The 18,753-nt window shown below is 37.4% G+C and overlaps 1 protein-coding gene across 1 annotated transcript in view; it reads right to left on the bottom strand.

Moving 5' to 3' along the window:
* The window catches only part of LOC145296745 (glycine dehydrogenase (decarboxylating), mitochondrial-like), a 167,808-nt gene extending 149,324 nt beyond the window's left edge, over positions 1 to 18,484 (bottom strand). Inside the window, exon 1 of the mRNA XM_080142778.1 lies at positions 18,003 to 18,484. Coding sequence (XP_079998904.1) covers positions 18,003 to 18,335 — 333 coding nt within the window. The 5' untranslated portion in view covers positions 18,336 to 18,484. The remainder of the gene's footprint in view (positions 1 to 18,002) is intronic.
* Positions 18,485 to 18,753: the final 269 nt, after the last annotated feature.

Raw genomic sequence — 18,753 nt, 5'->3', positions numbered from 1 at the left:
TGTTTTTTGGTATATCTATAAACGTTGCCCACACGGAAATGTGCATGTTTTATACCATGCTATTCACATTTTTATTTTCATGCTTTAAATCGAGGAATAGACTTCTTAAACATTGTATTTATGTTTCTACATCATTTTTGGGATTCACATATCCATAACATATCTGTCTCGTCAGTGTTTCTAATGTTCACCAACAAACTTTAAATAAAAAAGGTTATCTTGTTTTACAATTTGTATTAGATGAGAATTGATGATTTATATTATTCGAACCACTGTTCTCATCTTGAATATTATTCTCATAAAATTTCAACTGATGTAACTTCTAACCTTTTTTTAGGAAATCAATATATAACTTTGAAACTGTATCCTTTATTTAATTCACAAAAATAGATTGCCCTTCTGGGTGATTATTTCATACCAAAATCAGATCAATAGTCTTTGGACATGCTGTGCTAGTGTGACCTTATTCTCTGTTGATCTGTACAATTCTAAGAGGTCCACCCTCCCAGGCTTTAGCTTATTTCCCTTTGAGAAGAGACTAGTTTATTGATAATCACCTGAGGCACTTTACGGAGAAATGCTGGCAGGGCTGCGCAGGCATTTTTTTGTTGGCCAGATTGCATTTTTTTTTCTAGGATGCTGACTTTTAAAATTGCGCTTTTCCCAACCCTGTAGCTAATGTTTTCACAGGGGTAGACTGCTTGCATTCCATCAGCCATGATCAGGTTGAAGTTTTAGATAATTTTTATTTTATTCTTAGTATCGCCTGTACTGGGGATTGAACCTTTAACCTCAAGAAGACTCACGTAGAACAGATTTTTTATTTAATACTAGTGGCTACACCTCGTCGGCACACACAACGCCAGGTCAAACAAAATCGAGTACACGCAACATTGTCTTACGATCAACGCTTACCCTGTGAACTCAGAGTATAGCAAATTCCCATATACACAAAAAAAATCACTGAAAAAAAAAAAAAATAATTAAAAAAAAATACCCTAACTAAGGGTAAGGATAATGAGTAAACGTTGGATAAAATGATGGTTAAAATTATTAGAAAATTGCCAGGATTCGAACCTGGAATCTTTTGACCCATAGTCAGACACATTATCCATTGCACCATTAGTCCTGTCCATATGCCAATAGATGTTACCGCGACTGTATACAGACAGTGCTAAATTCCGTTGACATGGGCAGGTAACTTTTTCGACAATTGCACGAAACGGTCCAAAAACCCTTATTTCAGGCTTTTTGTGCGACTTGGCGTTGTTAGTTACGAACCATATATAGATAAGGACAATCAAGGGACTCATACATTTCTGGGAAGAAAATAATTTTTTAATTCGGTGCATCCGTTCGCAAGTTTTATTGGTGCGCACACACACACATACACACACACACTTAAAATTTTATGAATAGTAGAGATTTTAATCAGCTGTACCACGTATCCATGTGGATAATTGTAATATGATAGAATTGGAATGTTGCAATACTTTGGGTGCTATAATGGGGTAGTTATTTAAATGCTGCCCACCTCAGCATTATGTGACACAAGGCCGGAAAGTGGGAACCCCACAGGCTCCCCTAAAGGAGGGGCACTCCTGCAATTTAAAAAATTGCCTGAGTAACCCCGTCGGCATTCCCCGGTCGGGGCGCCTCAGGCAGCAAGCAATAAACTTGCCTCACCGGAAAGCCCGGTGGCATGGCCTGGGAGGGTGGACCTCCTAGGTATTACCCAGGCGGTGTACCTCAGTCCAACAGGTGTTGGGCCGGTTCCCAGCCCCTCACCTGTTGGGCTGAGTGTCAAGTGACGAACCCTTGACTTGTACTACCCTGTCTCCATGCAGCCGAAGCCGCTAGGAGACACATCCCATCATAGTGACCTATTAATGGGGTATGATCCCACACAGTCGGACGATTCTATTTATAAACGATGCTGCTAAGAACTGACGAATCAAATTAATTCACGTCCTGCTACCAACCAATCAGAAACCAGAATTGCTTCATAAATATTAAACCTTTTCTGGAGCAATTTCACATGTTCTTTCCCGGGTTTCGACACGGTAAGAATATTTTGTTCTGTGGAACTGTCTACTACAAACAAGTCACCTCCCAGGACTTGTGTGTAACCATCTGGCGAACCATCTGAAACTGTTCTGAAACTCAAAATGGCTTACACTTCTAGATTTACCCCATTGTGGTTCATTTGGAAATTCTGCATAGATTCCAGAGTTTGACAGGATGTATCTGAAAAAGGTCGGACATTACATCGTCTGAAACACGAGTATAATGTCCAGGATGAGAACAGTCTTTCAAATAATGCATGATTATTGTTAAAATGGGAACATTTTTACATTCTCATTCCACAAAAGAACAGAAACAGTATTGCTGGGAAAGGACAGAATTTCCTAGACACTGAACTTAAATAGCATGTGTATGTAGTGTCACACTCACGCACACACACCTTGCGAAAGGATAGAGGGGTGGAAGAGAAAAATAACTACCATAGCAAGAAGCTAGAGAGTTACATACAAAGATGCGTGAACCTAAAAAGAGAAAAAAGATTGCAAATACTTCTGGATTTGAATCCAACAAGAACAGTGGAGATGCCGGTCGAACGGCATGGTGAGAATCCTATATTGACTATGTATGGAATTATTGAAGTCTGCTTCCTTAACTGGATGGTACAAGACCATCAGTTGGGAGTACCAAGATAATGGAATAAGTGGATTCATGTTTGACTGTGTTGATCACTAAAACAAGGCTCCGGTCAAACAGCATGGCGTAAACCCTGTAACAGCTGTGTATGGAATTACTGAAGAAGTCTGCTTCCTTAACTAGATGGCACAAGGCCATCAGATAAGAGTAGTAAAACATGGTAGGGGAATAACACAAAAATACAAAACAATATTTGTACATCCAAGAAACTTTATGAGACTGGATTTGTTGCACCTCGAAACAAACGACTTGCCTCCCAACGAGGATCAGTGGATACCTGCTATATCAGACTTTTACAATGTTTTGTGCAAGGGTCACTGTCAGATGAATTCTGCTTGGAAAAGCTTAAGATTGCCTGCCTTCTGTGAACTTTTTGCATACGTATGCCTGGATTAAAATCTGATTGGTGGATTACCAGAGATCAGGTTGGTGATTTTATATTTCTCGTTACCTCCATTTTAAATGAAAAGAAAATGATCAGAAGAAGCTCAATATTGTGTTCAATGTCAGTTAGATGAATTTAAACGACTTTGCTTCTAATAGCTTCGTGGCATATCTTTGATCTCCCCCCCCTCCTCCATGTGAAGTGCTCCCCATTGCGTTACACTTAACTTAGCAGGAACTATTCTTATGTTTCTCACCCCGACTTCTAATATTGGAAATATTGAAGGACCTTTTGCTGATACATGTTTCTTTTATTCCTTTCTGTCAGTTACGTGTTTTTTTATTACAGCATCGTTCAGTTGTTAAATGTTCTATGGAAAAAATGAAAAATCTGGTCAAAAAAAATTTTAATTAAAAAATTCAACTATTTGGATGAAAACTAAGGCCATGTATCTCCAGTGATCTCAAGACCCAACCCTTTTTCTCAAGGGAGTACAACTTATTAAAAAGAGAATAACCTAGAAGGGAGGTAACTCTGATCTTACTGGAGGAAACTGAGTAATTGGAAGAATCCAAAGATAAAACACTAGATGTGCATTGTTTAGTCATTATCATGTTTAGTTTAATGTCCACCTCACATGCTGGCAGGTGTTGGACAGCCAATGAAATCCAACCTTATGACTGAAAAGTTCAGCTAGATCATAGTTTTGACTGAATTTCAACTCCCAATTTTTTTTTTACATTTGAGGTTATGTATCTAACACTCTTAACGATATGATCCCAAGAAAGAGATATATATCGTTTGAAGTAGCTAAGCAGTTTGGATACAGTTTAAGTAAAAAATTTGGTAAGTCATCATATGGAATAAGTGTCATAGTCGAAGCAGGTGTTCCTAGCGTGAGGGTTGGTGGTTTTGTTTTTAAGGTAATTTAATGCAGAATCCGGTCAGTTTGGTAAAAGTATTTATGCTTCAAATTAATTATATCTTCAAATATTTATCCATGGTGTTTGGTTCAAGTGTTTGGGGTTTTTTGCTTTTTAGAACATGATTGAATTTCACAAAGGGAGAGGAGAAAAAAAAAAACAAAACATGGTGCATCAAGTCAGGAAGCCAATATCTTCAGACAGCCTGATCTGGTAGCATCAGAGCAAGTAGAGTAAATTATCTGTTCAAATATGTACGCATAATTTGCAGTTGTAAAAATGTTAACAACGCATATGAGTGCATGGGAAAGCATCATCAGCAGCAAAGGATGGCTGGCATGTGAAGAGAATAGCAGCAGCCAAAAAAGGCGCATATGCAAATTAGAAGTGTGCACAAGAAGAAAAAGGAAAAAAGGAGAAACAAGCCGCGCGTGTGTGGTCCCCCTCTTGTGCTGCATGTTAGATGATGCCACAAAAAATAGTGAAGAAATGATGAATGTGAGAAGTGTGAAAGGCCAATGTTGCCTTCACATTTTTGCCAAGTTTCAGAAAAATCTAATGGATGAAGTTATGGGGTAAAAAGTGTCATTTTTTGCTCTTTTGGGGCATTTGTGACCCCTTTTGAGCTCCTGGTAATTCCGAATCCCAGTGAAAATGGACAAACGATGCAGTTTCATGCCTTAAGGCATGTATATTTGAATTCAGCACCATGCAAAACTACTATATAGGTATACATATCTAGTTCTTGAGTAATATAAAAAAAAAAAAGGAACAAGAATTTTGCCAGGGTCACTCATACTGAATTTATGTTAAGAACAATAGCCTCCACAGTTTGGCCAAGTTTCAGGAAAATCTAATGGATGGGTCAAACGCTATGGGGCAAAAAGTGTCATTTTTGGTCATTTTGGGGCATTTTTTACCTCTTTTAAGCCCCTGGGGACACCAAATCCCAGTGTAAATGGATAACGGTGCAGTTTCAGGCCTTGACCACCGTGAAAAAACTATATAGTCAGACATATCAAGTTTTTGAGAAATATGAAAAAATAACCACAAAAAGAGACGTTTTTAGCATTGAAAGTCCCGAACCAGAATTTTGCCTGGGTCACCCATACTGGATTTATATTAAGAACAATGGGCTCCACATCTTGGCCAAGTTTCCAAAAAATCTAATGGATGGATCCAAAGTTATGGGGCAAAATGTGTAATTTTTGGCCATTTTGGGGCATTTTTGACCTCTTTTGGAGGCACAACGGAAATTTTTGTAAATAAAATTATTTTTACTGTGCACATCTATTTAATGAAATACAATTTGTGGCAAAATTTCAGGAAACCTAATGGATGGTTATCTGACAATAGTCCGGACTAATGGATGCAGGGATGCCACTGAAAACATGGGTCACTCTCCGATAAAAAACCAAAAATGCACCACGTGGTCGACAGAAGCAAAGTGCAACATCAAAAATGAACGGTTACGGTCGAGGACAAGAATGGGTCGGCTGTGGTTGGCATGCAGTCGGAGGAAGTAGAAAAGTGTACATCAGGTGAGATGGATGATGGTGAGAAACTTAAGTGGTGTCGAGATGGGAAAGTAATGCTAAGAAAACCTTTTGTTAAAAAGAAGGAAAAAAATGCGGACTTGGATTTTTATTTATTTATTTTCTCTTATTTGTATGTAACGGCAACGTTGCAGTTAGGTGTATCTGTTTACCAGATGAGACCCAACTTCTTTGAAACCGTTGTTGCATCAGTTTTTGAATATGGAGGTTGCACCTGGATTTTTACTAAAAAATTGCAAATTGAGGATGTGTACGCAAGAATGCAAAGAGCAGCTCTCCACATCTGGGGGCACCCCACAATAGTTGTAGTTCAGTAGAGAGAACAGACTGCATGTCAAGCAACTAACAGACGACTCATAATGCATTCATGAAAACCTACCTGGTATGATAGAAGAAAAAAGAGACGTTGTGGGAGAGTCAGAAAGATCCATGACACTGCCACTATTAAAAGGTGACGTTCTGATTACCAAGTGACATACCAAGCATCATCGGCAACAGGTCCCTCCTAAAATGCAACCCTTCGTCACCTTGGTATAAGGAGTGCTAATGTGGTGATGTCACAGTTATCTGGCTAACAGGCTGTGATGAAAATAAGGGAGCAGTATCAAAATTCACTGTTCTCTGGCTGTCTTTGCCTTTGCATATAGCAAACAGTTATGCATCACAAATCAAACGAAAAATACATAACATAGATCATTTACGTAAGGGGCGACAGTGGCTAAAATGGTCAATAACACAGACTGAAAACCTGGTTGAAAAAAGTTTGAGTCTAGTTCATTCCACAGAAACATTTTCATTAAACCAAAACTTGACCTTGTGTCTAACCTCCTGAAAAGGATGTAACTACATACTTTACAATTCTCTCAGATTTTTAAATCTGAGATTTCAGATCGATCTATCTATCTATATACTATTAAAGATTTATGGTGTTTTGGGAGTTTGCTTGTATGCAAATATAAAAACGATTGTTTTACAAAAAGGGAATAGATAGAGTACACATTACTAAGGCAATAGTTTTGCAATGTCAGTAGTCACTTTTGAATCTCACAAATATTATTGGGGTTAATAAAATGTGTTGTTACCTTGAAGGAGAGAGAGGAGCAGGTGCTAGCATGATTGCAAGAATTAAGAGTAGATGGAATAAGTTCAGAGAACTTCTGTCATTACTAACTAGCAGAGAATTACTAGTCAACCAAAGGGAATGTTTATCAGGCGTGTGCACATAATATATTGATATATGAAAGTGAAACCTGGCCAGGGAGAATTAAAGATGTGTTGCATGGAGAGAAATGACATAAGAATATTAGAATGGATTTGTAATGTAATCCTTAAAAACAGGTTTAGATCTGACGATCTCAGAGGAAGATTTAATCTGGAGCGTATAGGAAAATGTGTGTGGAACAATAAACTTCGAAGATATAGTCATGTTGAAAGAATGAAAGTTCTTGGCTTAGTAGATGTAGAAAAATTAGGTAGAAGGGTCTGCTCACAGAGGAAGGCTAGAACTGAATTAATTTGAATATCTAGGTCACAGGTACCTGAAAAAGCTTGTCACACTTTTCACAGAGATTCTAGAGACTCACTAACTGATCCATATTGTAGCCAATGAACTTTCACCGCATGACTAACTTTATATTGAAAGTTCAGTCAAGATAATGAGCTAGACAGAGATAGGTTGAAATGCCAAAAGTTATGTGTCATGAATGGCATCTGTTGTTCTATATTTTTTAATGAAACTGATTTTGCATAATTCTGACAATCTCCCGTATTCTACAGTTAATGATTTGCTAAAAAATTTTCATTGTGTTTGAAAGAAGTCGAATTGATCTGTAGTTACTACATTCAGCGGAACTGCATTTCTTTTGAGAAGATTGGCACTGTCACCTATGGTTCTGATCAACTGTAAACTTCTGTTCGATATTCAGGCTATGTGTACAGAGAAATCAATTTTAACAAGAATGACCCTGGCAGCGATATGCAAGAAACAAACTAATTATCAAATGTATCAAAAGGTCAGTTGAATAAACAAGGACCTTAGCATCAGGCACCTTCATAGGAAGAAACAACAAATATGGTGGATTCTCAAAAAGATAAATTAAATGTTAGAGGTTTGAAAAAAACGTTTTCAGCAAAGAATATAAACAGGTGTAATGAAAGTAAGGTCAATTCATTGAAAAAAACAATGAACGAATAATGTTAATAGTTTTTCATACATCAGTATGCCGCCACGCTTTTAAACACAGCTGAAATCCAACTTTTCTGCAATCATTTTGGTTGAACAACTGCACCAGCCATACAAAAAGTTTCCAGAGTTGGGAGCGCCATACCTCGATCACAATGTCGCCAGGACCAGTTGCCTTGCCTGGCTACATTGTTTACAATGCCAAAGAGACTTTTTTTTTTTTTTTTTCCCCATGAAGGTCACCACTTATCAAGGCCCGAAGCCACTCGGGGATAAGGGTTATTGTGTGTACAGTAATCAATGAGATAGTATCATAGTAATCATTAGTATCGGAGATTTGATAAAATGTCTTACTTAAGAGGGCGGTTTGTTAGGAATTTGTTTATGTTGGACTTGAAGACATCCAAGTTGTAGTCAGGTGGGAAACAGGCAAACGGAAGAGAGTTCCACAGTCGTGCTCTTCTAAGAAAGAAGCTCTGCTCATGAAATCTACATTTGGATTTAGGCACAGATAAAGAGTGGGGAAAATTAAGGACAGTAGTTTCAGCTAGACGGGTGTTTTTTGTGAAAGATTGGCGAGGGGAGGGACCACAGATTGGTTTTCAGACGAGCACTTGACATGGAAATAACAATAGAACAAAGACAGGCTCGCAACGTCTATTCTGTGGGAGAGAGGCTGCAGGGAAGAGAAAAGGGCATCCCCCCACTAAGCCACGAAGACTATTTTGTACTCTGTCAAGGCAGGATAGGCTGTTTTTAGCAGCTCCTGCCCAGATGTGGCAGCAGTACTCCATCCTTGGATGTACTTGGCTTTTATATAGATAGAGAATTGCATCAGTAGTGAGATATCTTCTGAAGCGGTAGAAGGATCCCACCATTTTACCAGCAACCTTGGCAACAGACCTGATGTACACGTTCCATTTCAGATCAGGAGTAAAGGTCAAACCCAGAAGCTTGTCAAAACATGGGGCCTCCCCAAGACGAGAGCCATCCATTTCCATTGATGCTAGATGGGGATCAAAGCGTTGATAGAAGCTTGGTTTTGAATGCATTAAAAGTAACCAGTCACCTCTTTCCCCACTGAACCATGCGCTCAAGATCAGAGGAGAGAGAATCAGAGAGAACTTTGTCATTACGACCTTTGATGTGTTGCCATAGATGGTCGTGTCATGAGAATAGATGTCAACAAATGATTCAAGTATGTGTTTGGGAGGTCATTGACGTAGATCAGGAAGAGAGTTTGGCCCAGGATGGGACCCTGAGGGACTCTAGCATTAATACTGTGGGCCTCTGATTTCTGCCCATCAACCACTACTTTTATGAACCTATTGGAGAGAAATGATTGAATAATTGAGAAAACATTTCCAGTCATACCATAGCTGGAAATCTTGTGAAGTAGACCCTTATGCCATACCTTATCGAAGGCTTTTGATATGTCAAGAGCAATTGCCCTGGAAAGGAAGCCTTTGTCAAGAGATTCACTAATCCTATGAGATATAACCGTTAGCACATCTGCTGTAGATCTAGCAGAACGGAAACCATATTGCATGTCACTAAGAAGGTTATTTCTGCTGAGGTGGTTAACTATTTCTCTATTTAATATGGATTCCAACAACTTACTCATGACACACAGGAGACTTATTGGTTTGTACTGAGAGGGAGATGACTTTTCACCTGAATTCTTAAATACAGGGCATATGAGTTTTTCCAGGGTGCTGGAAAGCACTTCTCCTTAAGGCAATGCTTAAACAGTTTTGTAAGTATGGGGGCAAGTCCTGCTTGGAGCTTTTTCAGCACTATAACTGGAATGCCGTCAGGGCCAGTTGCTTTACTGGAATCAAGGTTCTTGATTAGCTTAGCGATCTCACGTACAGATATTTGTATGTTGCGTGTTGTCTGTTATAGGAGGAAATACAGGGAGTTGATGGCCTTCATTGCAGAGGGTAGAATTAGCTGCAAACTTCTTGGCAAATAGTCTGGCCTTGTCTGATGCTGCCGAGATGACCTCAGGTCCATTGATGATGGTTGGGATAGAACGCACGCTTCTGTTCAGGATCTAGTTTGCTATTTGCCAAAACTGGTGGGAACCAAGCCGCTGCTCAGCTACTTTGGATTTGACGGACTGAGCATATAGCTCTCTTGCATTTTTTATTACTCTTTTACAGTGGTTGCTGGCAGTCCTGAAAGCAGCTTTAGTCTCAGTACATCTATTACGTTGGTAGCTATGGAAAAAGTGATTTCTGTGCATGATGGCAGCAGCACATTCTGGGGAGAACCATGTCTTGCTGTTAGGTTTTTGTTGGAATTTTTTGGATGGTATGAATCGGTCTATGCCTACAATTAACCATTCGGTCAGGTCTGATACTATAGAGGGACACATCCTTTTTAAACATGGAATGCAGAGGTAGATCAGATATGAATGTACGGAAGCTATCCCAATCAGCCATAGAGTATCGATATACAGTACAGTGAAGACTTCAGCAGCTATGATCGAACGTACATCTTCCTGGACAGAGCCAACAGAGATAATTGGCTCCGAGAAAAATTCTTGTTGAAATACTAACACCAATTCTTCTTGTGAACAATCAACCTTACATACTTATCATTTCTGCCAAAAGAATTGCTCGAAATCATGCAATTTCTAATGTCGTGCTTTTAGGAGACAATGATAAAGATCACATCACATTATCTTGAATAATTCAGCTTTAAAGATAGCTGCCACTAAAATACTATCTGAACCAAATTAGTTCTCATTTTATAACAATTTGGTTGAATTAATGATTTAGCAACTAAACAATACTGTAATATATAAACAATTATTGCGGTAATGTTTGATCATTAAATTATAAATTGAACCAAATTGATATAAAAATAAAATTTGGTTTGTAGAATAAGTGGAGAAAGTGTCATCCTAATATTTATAGCAACTTTATCAAAATTGTCTGTTAAAATGAGGATAAAAGAAAAGGGTATTTATGAGTATGAAAAAAAACAAAAACAAAAGGTTAAAAAGTCCATAGTGTGAAATAAATGTCCCGTTAGTAATGATGAGTTTATATATCAAGAGTACGATGAATGTCCTGTTTATAAGGAAAAGAAAAAACTTCATTTTTGAGAATGTTTATCCGTATAAATGTGGAATTCAGTCCAAGTCTATGTGGGCATGTTACATTTTTTAGTCCACGTGTGTTACTGGTCGCCATGATGTATTTTTGTGTCTTTTTATCAACATCAAAGCCAGGGCCAAAGGTCTGGAAGGGTTTCTGTTGAGCCCCAAGAGAGAAGCTTGGGGAGGGGGGAGGGGTAGTCAGAGCAACATGGAGTTTTTGACAATGCCTTGTTCTGGCTAAGAAAAGAAAACGAGTTTAGTTGACACTCCCTTTTATCAACTTCTGTTATGTACTCATCTTGCCAGAGAGATAGCTTCTGATTGGACCAAGCTAGAAAGGAAGTTAAATGCTTGCACCAATCAGCACGAAGTTTACAAATTCAGCATAGATTCAAAATCATACTGGTGACTGGCAGTGATGCAGCTTGTACCACTAATGCTATAATTTCAATAACAGCCATCTTAAAGCTGAAAAGTTCAAGATAACCAAAAGAATGTAACATTCAACAATTTAATAAAGTAAAATATGCAAATAATATTTATACTTAAGATTCTAGAAAGTAACTTTAAAAATTTTTTTTACTATTGTGCTTGTCGAACTTGACATTTTGGCTAAGAGCAAAATGTAGTATCTGTCCTGGTAATATACTTCAACTTTTTTGTGCTCGATCAGTGAAAAAGAAATCTTTCTAGACGAAGGCAATTTTAATTTTTTGTCCCAATCCAGAGTGCAACACTTTAGGTAACTGAATTTTACATTAAAAAATGATTCTGTGTCTAACTGTCCTGGTGGGGAGGAGGTAAGTATATATCGATTTTAGTAAGAGGGTTTAGCTTTCACAGAATTGTGATGGAAAAACAAACACGCACACTTGTGTTGTCTGCCTGGGGGTGAAATTGAAAACACAGCTCAATATCAAGATTGACTTGTTTTTTTCTTGAATAACATTTTATGAGGTATCTATGGTGGCATTAATTTTATCTCAGGTGCATGCTATCATAAAAAACCTTGACACTTCAAAAGCATGTGGACCTAACCTCATCCCGGCTGTGCTATCAAAAAAATGCTCCGCCAAAGTAGCTCTAGTTCTCTCCAAACTTTACAACAAATGCCTTAATGAATCTTGCTTTCCCGACTGCTGGAAAACTGCTTGTGTGGTACCAGATTTCAAGAATTCTGGCGAAAGAACTGACCCATTAAATATCGGCCCATTAGCCTCCTCCCACTTTTCGCTAAAATATTTGAGTCCATAATTAATCAAGCTCTAGTGAATCACCTTACGTATGCTAAACTTCTGACCGACCAACAATAGGGATTTAGGCAAGCCCCTTCCACAGCAGATATCCTAACTGTATCTCTGAACGTATATACCATTCACTAGACAAAGCAGGGGAGGGTAGAGCGGTAGCTCTAGATATATCTAAGGCTTTTAACAGGGTATAGCATGAAGGTCTTCTCAGGAAAATCAGATCATACGGTATCACTGGAAGAATACTTAATATAATTAAATCCTTAGATAAGAGAAAAATCCAGGTTGTCCTCAACGGTCGTACATCTAAGCAATATGATATAAATGCGGGAGTGTCTCAGGGGTCTATTCTTGGACCTCTATTATTCCTAATATTCATAAATGACCTCCTCGACAAAATTACCTCTGAGATGAGTATATATGTTGATGCCACCACGCTCTATAACAGCATGACAAGAAAACAAATGAACACATATCTAAGGAAATGGCAGAAACACAAGAGGATGACTTCCAATCTGTAGTAAAATGGGGACAAAATGGATGGTCACATTCAATGCTGCCAAGACTAAACTTGTTTCCTTCAATAATTACAAGAAAACTTCTCTACCACCAATAGTAATGGCCAAAGATTCATTATCTGAAAGTACTTCTTTTAAACTCCTCGGCCTAACGTTCACAGGAAACATGAGTTGGAACAATTACATTGAGAGCATTGCCGGGACCGCTGCGAAGAATGTAGGCTCTCTCTACTGTGCTAGAAAGCTGCTAATGCCCAAAAGTATCCTTTACCTCTATAAGGCCACCATTCGCCCTTGTATGGAGTAAGTTCAAGTGTAACGTGAACCAACATCTTGCTGCCCAACTCCCTACATAGTATCCCAGTAGCTTATGTCACTGATAGTAGCCCTCTACACCAAAGTGGCAATGTGCCTTTTTGGGGGTGAAAATGTAATAAAAAAAAAATTTTTAAATAAAAATTAAAAAAATGTTATGATTTTTTTTTTACAACTCTTTTAGGGATTTTACCCTTGAGCCCCAAAATTTAGATCATTCCTTTAATGACCTAGTTGCTGTTCATTTTGTGGTGGGACTTTAGTTCTGTGCAGTTCTAGGAGGTTCACCCCCTCCCAGGCTTTGCCTTCTCTCTTTGAGAAAGAGTTAGTTCAGTGCTAATCGCCTGAGGCGCTATTACAGGAAAATGCCAACGGGGCTGTCCAGGCACTTTTTGCAGGTCAGAGTGCCCCTCGTCGGAGTGTTACATGATAAGGGCTGTCCCCTTTTCATGTAAGTATAAAAATAGAGAGATTAGTTAAAATGAAAAGAAGAGAAAGCAGAAATCGAACCCTGGATATAAGTTTTAAAGAACAATAGGTTTAAATGGAATGTCCAGTAAATTGTTAATTCTGATGAAATAAATAATAAATAAACTATTTAATTGTTAGAAAGAATGTGGATAATAAAATATGGCTTAAATAAATTAGATATGTAGGTTGAATTCCTTTGTAAAAACATCAAAGAAAAAATAGGTTATTGGGAAATCATAATTTCAGAAACGTGCAAATTCGCGCATGTTGAAACACGTGAATTTTGCTCACGAGGCCGGACATGCATGGATTTCTCAATATAGGAAGTGAGAGTTAGTTAGTTAGAGAGACAGTCAGTGAGAAACTCAGAGAGAGTCTGGAGTTTGGAATTCGAATGTCTAGGAAGCGAGACGGTCACTTTGAAACTAAAATGTGAAGCTTTGAATTCTTGATGAGAAAACCACGGCCGGTCGTGAAGAAATAAACCCATTATGTGTTTTGATAAAACGTCGTCTTGTGTTTGTGATTCTTACAAAAAGGTAAAGTGAATTGTTATTATATGTCTGTGTTATAAAATGTCGTGACATACACATCTCATATCCACAATGTGAATCTACATCCCATATCTACACTAAGACTGTCTGAACACTAACTCCTCACTCTAAGAGTTCACATAGCAACACATCTCCTCACTCAAAGAGCTTCTTCTTCCATTCTACACATCTAAGGAATGAACATTTAAAATATATGAATCGTCATAAAACGAACAATCTCTCTCACAATATCCCTCTCTAGAACTCTTACAACAACATCTCCCTCAACAGCATCACTTGTAATAAGACTCTCTCTCAACGACAAACACTCTAATAAGACTCTTTCTAGGCATCACTTATAATAAGACTCTCTCAATGAAACCCCTATATAACAGGAGGTGCTGACGTCAACCCCACTGCACTGGACATCCAAACAGAAAAAAAAAAAAAAAATGATTTTATTCTTTTATTTACAAGTTGAAAATTATAGAAATAAAACAAATATTTTTGAAAAAATGCTAATACGGCGTTACTCGCAAATGAACGAGTATTCACGTTTTGAAAGCTATCCATTTTCTTTCGAGGAATATTTTTCAATGTTAATTTGGAGGGGGGTAGGGGGATTTGAAAACAATTTTTTGTAGGCACCTATGCATTTTACCATAACCCCGCAAATTTAGAAAGGAGGAGGAGGGAATTCTTGGGTTTGTATTACTGTACACAGATTCCAAAGAGTTGTCAAAAAACAAATAAATGTTATCAAAGGCAAGATAAGTTACTTTTCTACCTAAATCGATATGTTTTTAGTGTTTTTATTGAATGTAACATGTTTATTGAGCTCGAAAAACAGTCTTTACCGATGTAATGAAAATTTAAAATGGCGCCCGAATCTCTCTTTGACACAGTAAGTTTGGGAAAAGGAGTTATAAATAAAAAAAAAAACTAGGCAAAATACGGTTAAAAACTCACTCAATATGTTACTGTGACATAGGCTGACACATATTCGGTGGGGTTTTAACAGTATTTTACATATTTTTTTTATTTTTAACTCCTTTTTCCAAAGTTACCGTGTCAAAGAGAGATTCGGGCGCCATTTTAAATGTTCCAATACATCGCCGCCGGCGCCGCGCCGCCGCGGTAAACACCGTATGTTTTTCGAGCTCAATAAACATGTTACAATCAATAAAAATACTAAAAACATGTCCAGTTAGGTAGAAAAGTAACTTATCTTGCCTTTGATAATATTTATTTGTTATATATTTGTTTTCTGACAACTTTTTCGAATCTATGTATACAGTAATACAAACCCGCATTCTTATCTCTACACTTGCTGCGGACGGAACTCTTCTAAAATGAAGACAATTTTTCCGGGGGAAAGCGAAAGTGTACTGAAATCCTTATTATAAGTATATGGGGTTCTGGGTTGGGAGCTTGCTAATAAAGAAAACACACATATGTGTAAGAGAAGAGGGTTAACTTATGAACCTCACAAAGGTAAAGTTAAAGTCAGGGTCAGTTACCACCACCGAGAGACCCAGCCGGCCAGCCCCACTATAAAAAAAAAAAGCAAGGCGTCTGGACAGGCTAGGAAAACAACTTGATCGTTCTCAACGAATCCGTGCCCCCCACCTTACAGAAAGCAAGAAGATAAGTTTAGAAAGTTGCTATTCGAGAACTAGCAACCACGCAAATCGTAAACAACAAGTCGTGAATGTAGATAAGTGCGTTTTAAGGACAAGTGCCTGTTATATAGTGTTGCGTAATATGCATAAGAGTCGACGTGAGAAGGAAACGAAAATATACACGTGTGAAATAATGGGTCGTTAACCACTTCAGTTTCCGCCAACTTTTAGGGGTTTTTGTGTGTGTGTGTGTGTGTGTGTGTGTGTGTGCATATTCAAATTAGCACTTATGGCGGCAAGTAAAAGCAAAGAAAATACAGAAAAATATCCTGTATTATAATACATACTCGTTACAGAACGAAGGATGTCATATTCCAAAAATTACTTTAAATCAATCAAGCAATTTTTTGTTTTTTTTAACTAAAAATCAAAAAAAAAAAATCAATAAAAATTTACGATTTTCAGCAATTTTACTACTAAACTGTATTGAACATAAGGATGATTTTTTTTTTACTTCGACACTTCCATTATCGTTGTCTACCGCTTATTTATTTCATCGTATTTAGTTATGCCCGAAGTAAACATTATGATTGCCTTACTTAATAGTAAAATTTGATTTCTTGACGTGATTTTTGGAATATGACATCTTCGTTCCATAACGAGTACGTAATACTTTTCTGTATTTTTTTATTTTTAATTGTCGCCACAAACGTCAATTTGAATAAGCACTTTTTTTTTTCTTTTTGTTTTTTTGTTTAACCGTGAGGGGTTTTGATTTTGCTGTCCATTTTTCTTATTTTTTTTCAAACTTTTAACACGAGTGAATATTCTTCGCTCCAAATTTGGGTACTTGTGCAGTTTATAAACCGTGCTGTCTGTGCCTGTGTGCGGTCGGTGTGGTTGTTCAATGTTCAGAATCTATCCCGCTCATAAAAAAAAAAAATGTGGTGCTTGTTAAAAAAGATTTTTTTTAAATATGTCGTTTTAAGCAAAAAAAAAAAACCCAACAATATTACGTACTTATATGCTATGTCGAAAATAGTAATATATCCGAAAATTACGAAAATTCATCGAGTAGAACAGCTACTGCTAGTAAAATAAAGTCTATCACTATAGAAAATAAATGTTGCAGCCATGAACAAGTAATCTAAAATATTCGTTTCAGATTATGTCCCCTGTATGTAGACTCTTACTGTCTACTTTATAACATCTAAGAAAAATGCAATTTTCCCCAATTGGCCGTACAAATTACTTTTAACTTATAAATAACTTTCTACTCAATGATATTTTATAATTTTTGGATATATTACTATTTTCGGCATAACAATTAAGTACGTAATATTGTTTTTGCTTAAAACGCCATTTTTTTTAAATCGATCTTTTGACTATCTTAACAAGCACCAAAAGTCTGTATGATGTCCGTACCCTTAACAAAGAAAAAATACCACAGTCCGTAAACTGCACAAGCAAGCAGTGAAGCAATCACCCAAATTTGTTCTGCAAGTCAGGCGCTATCATTTGAGGTTGGATCAAAGTGTAGTATCTGGGCTTTGTGTCTTGTCTACTTTGTAAAAATGCACTCGTTTCATTTATTTATTTTTCAAAATAAATAATTCAAAATGTATTTGCTTCGTCCTAGAAGGCCGCAGTAATGTTTATTGCAATCCAGAATAAGGATGGGGGGTACGTTAAAAGCCGACCTGTCTAACTTTATCACAGTGAGGAGTAAATATGAATGTCGAACAGAAGCTTTCTTGTGTTAGTCCATATTTGATTTCCTCCCTGTGAGGGGAGAGTTAGACACAAGAAGATTACTTTTGACGTAGAGTAAATTTAGTTCTCCCTAAAAAAGCATTCAGGATTGGAATAAAAATTTAAATAATCTCAGTCTAGAATGATTTCCACCTCACTAACGGAGAACAAAAAAGAGCTGTAACAATTACTAAACGTTTGATTCAAACTTTTTATAAATGTTTTAAGTCTAAAAACAAAAATTTAAATCGCTAAATGACCGAAATATCTTTTTTTAACATAAGTTTTAGGTGTAGAAGCGAAAGCGCACACACACAAAATCTTGATTTTATACGATAGGGGAATACTGAACCTTTTATTTTATAGAATTAATTTTTACTTTCTTTTTCAATAAATAAAAAAAATTGGTATTTATACAATTATGTTATCGTGCTATTATTTTTATAATTGTATTTACAAGTTAAATTCAAGTTTTCCGATATCTTTATTATTAAATTGTTAGGTGAAATTATGAAATAATTACAAAACACTCTACCTTCTCCATTTTAAGAAAGGCTTTCTAAATAATAACGTTATTATTTCAGCACGGTAACATAAGTGCATAAGTAACAATAAATTTAAGGGGGAAACTACAAAAAGCGAAAGGGGACCGACACCCACCGTCTTACCTGAAACCCAAGCAATTCTAACATTTCCTTTTTCTCAGCTTCGCTTGGTCCAATGTGTCGATCGCGAAAAAGGTCGGTCTGGGGGAAGTTTTTTTCCAGTATTGTTGTCGCCAGAGTCCTGTACTGGCATGTTGACCATGGTGACGCCAAAGATGATGATGCCACGGACAACGGCAGAAAGAAGGCCGATGCTGATGCCGGGCCATAAAAACAAGGGTTCGCAACGTGCGAGCCGCGTACGTCATAGATTGGCCGGGTGGTCCCACGTTGTTGTTGAAACGAAGCACACGCGCGTCTCCGTAAAGAAGGGAGAACTCTGACAAAAGAACTCATGGCGCCAAATCGATCCTTCTTTTTCAACTACTTTCTTCTCGGAAGAAGAAAATAAAAATAATAAATCGTTATGAAAAGGGGGCGAAGAGAGATGAGCACCGTCTAAACGAACATACACTCGCACTCGTTTAAGAAGTAGTGACCGAGGTGCGTCCTAACACGTGACGCTAACGTTAACCAATCGAGAACGCCAGTAGAAACACACCCACCCTCAGTTAACACTGTTGTTTACGATCTTTACTGAACGTCGAGCGAGGTATCTTCTTTTCTCTGCCTTATTTGTTAGGAACATTTTTTATTGTTCCTAACAAATAGTGGATGTTTCTTTGCCAACAAAGCAGCAAAAAAAAAAAAAAAAAAGGAATAAAAAACTAGATATGAAACAAATAAATGTTACCAAAGGCAAGATAAGTTACTG

Source organism: Euprymna scolopes, chromosome 17 (genome assembly GCF_053919585.1).
Source record: "Euprymna scolopes isolate OS-2025 chromosome 17, ASM5391958v1, whole genome shotgun sequence".
Lineage (NCBI taxonomy): Eukaryota > Metazoa > Mollusca > Cephalopoda > Sepiida > Sepiolidae > Euprymna > Euprymna scolopes.
The sequence above is the reverse complement of the archived record's forward strand: the minus strand, read 5'-3'. Positions and strand labels throughout refer to the sequence as shown.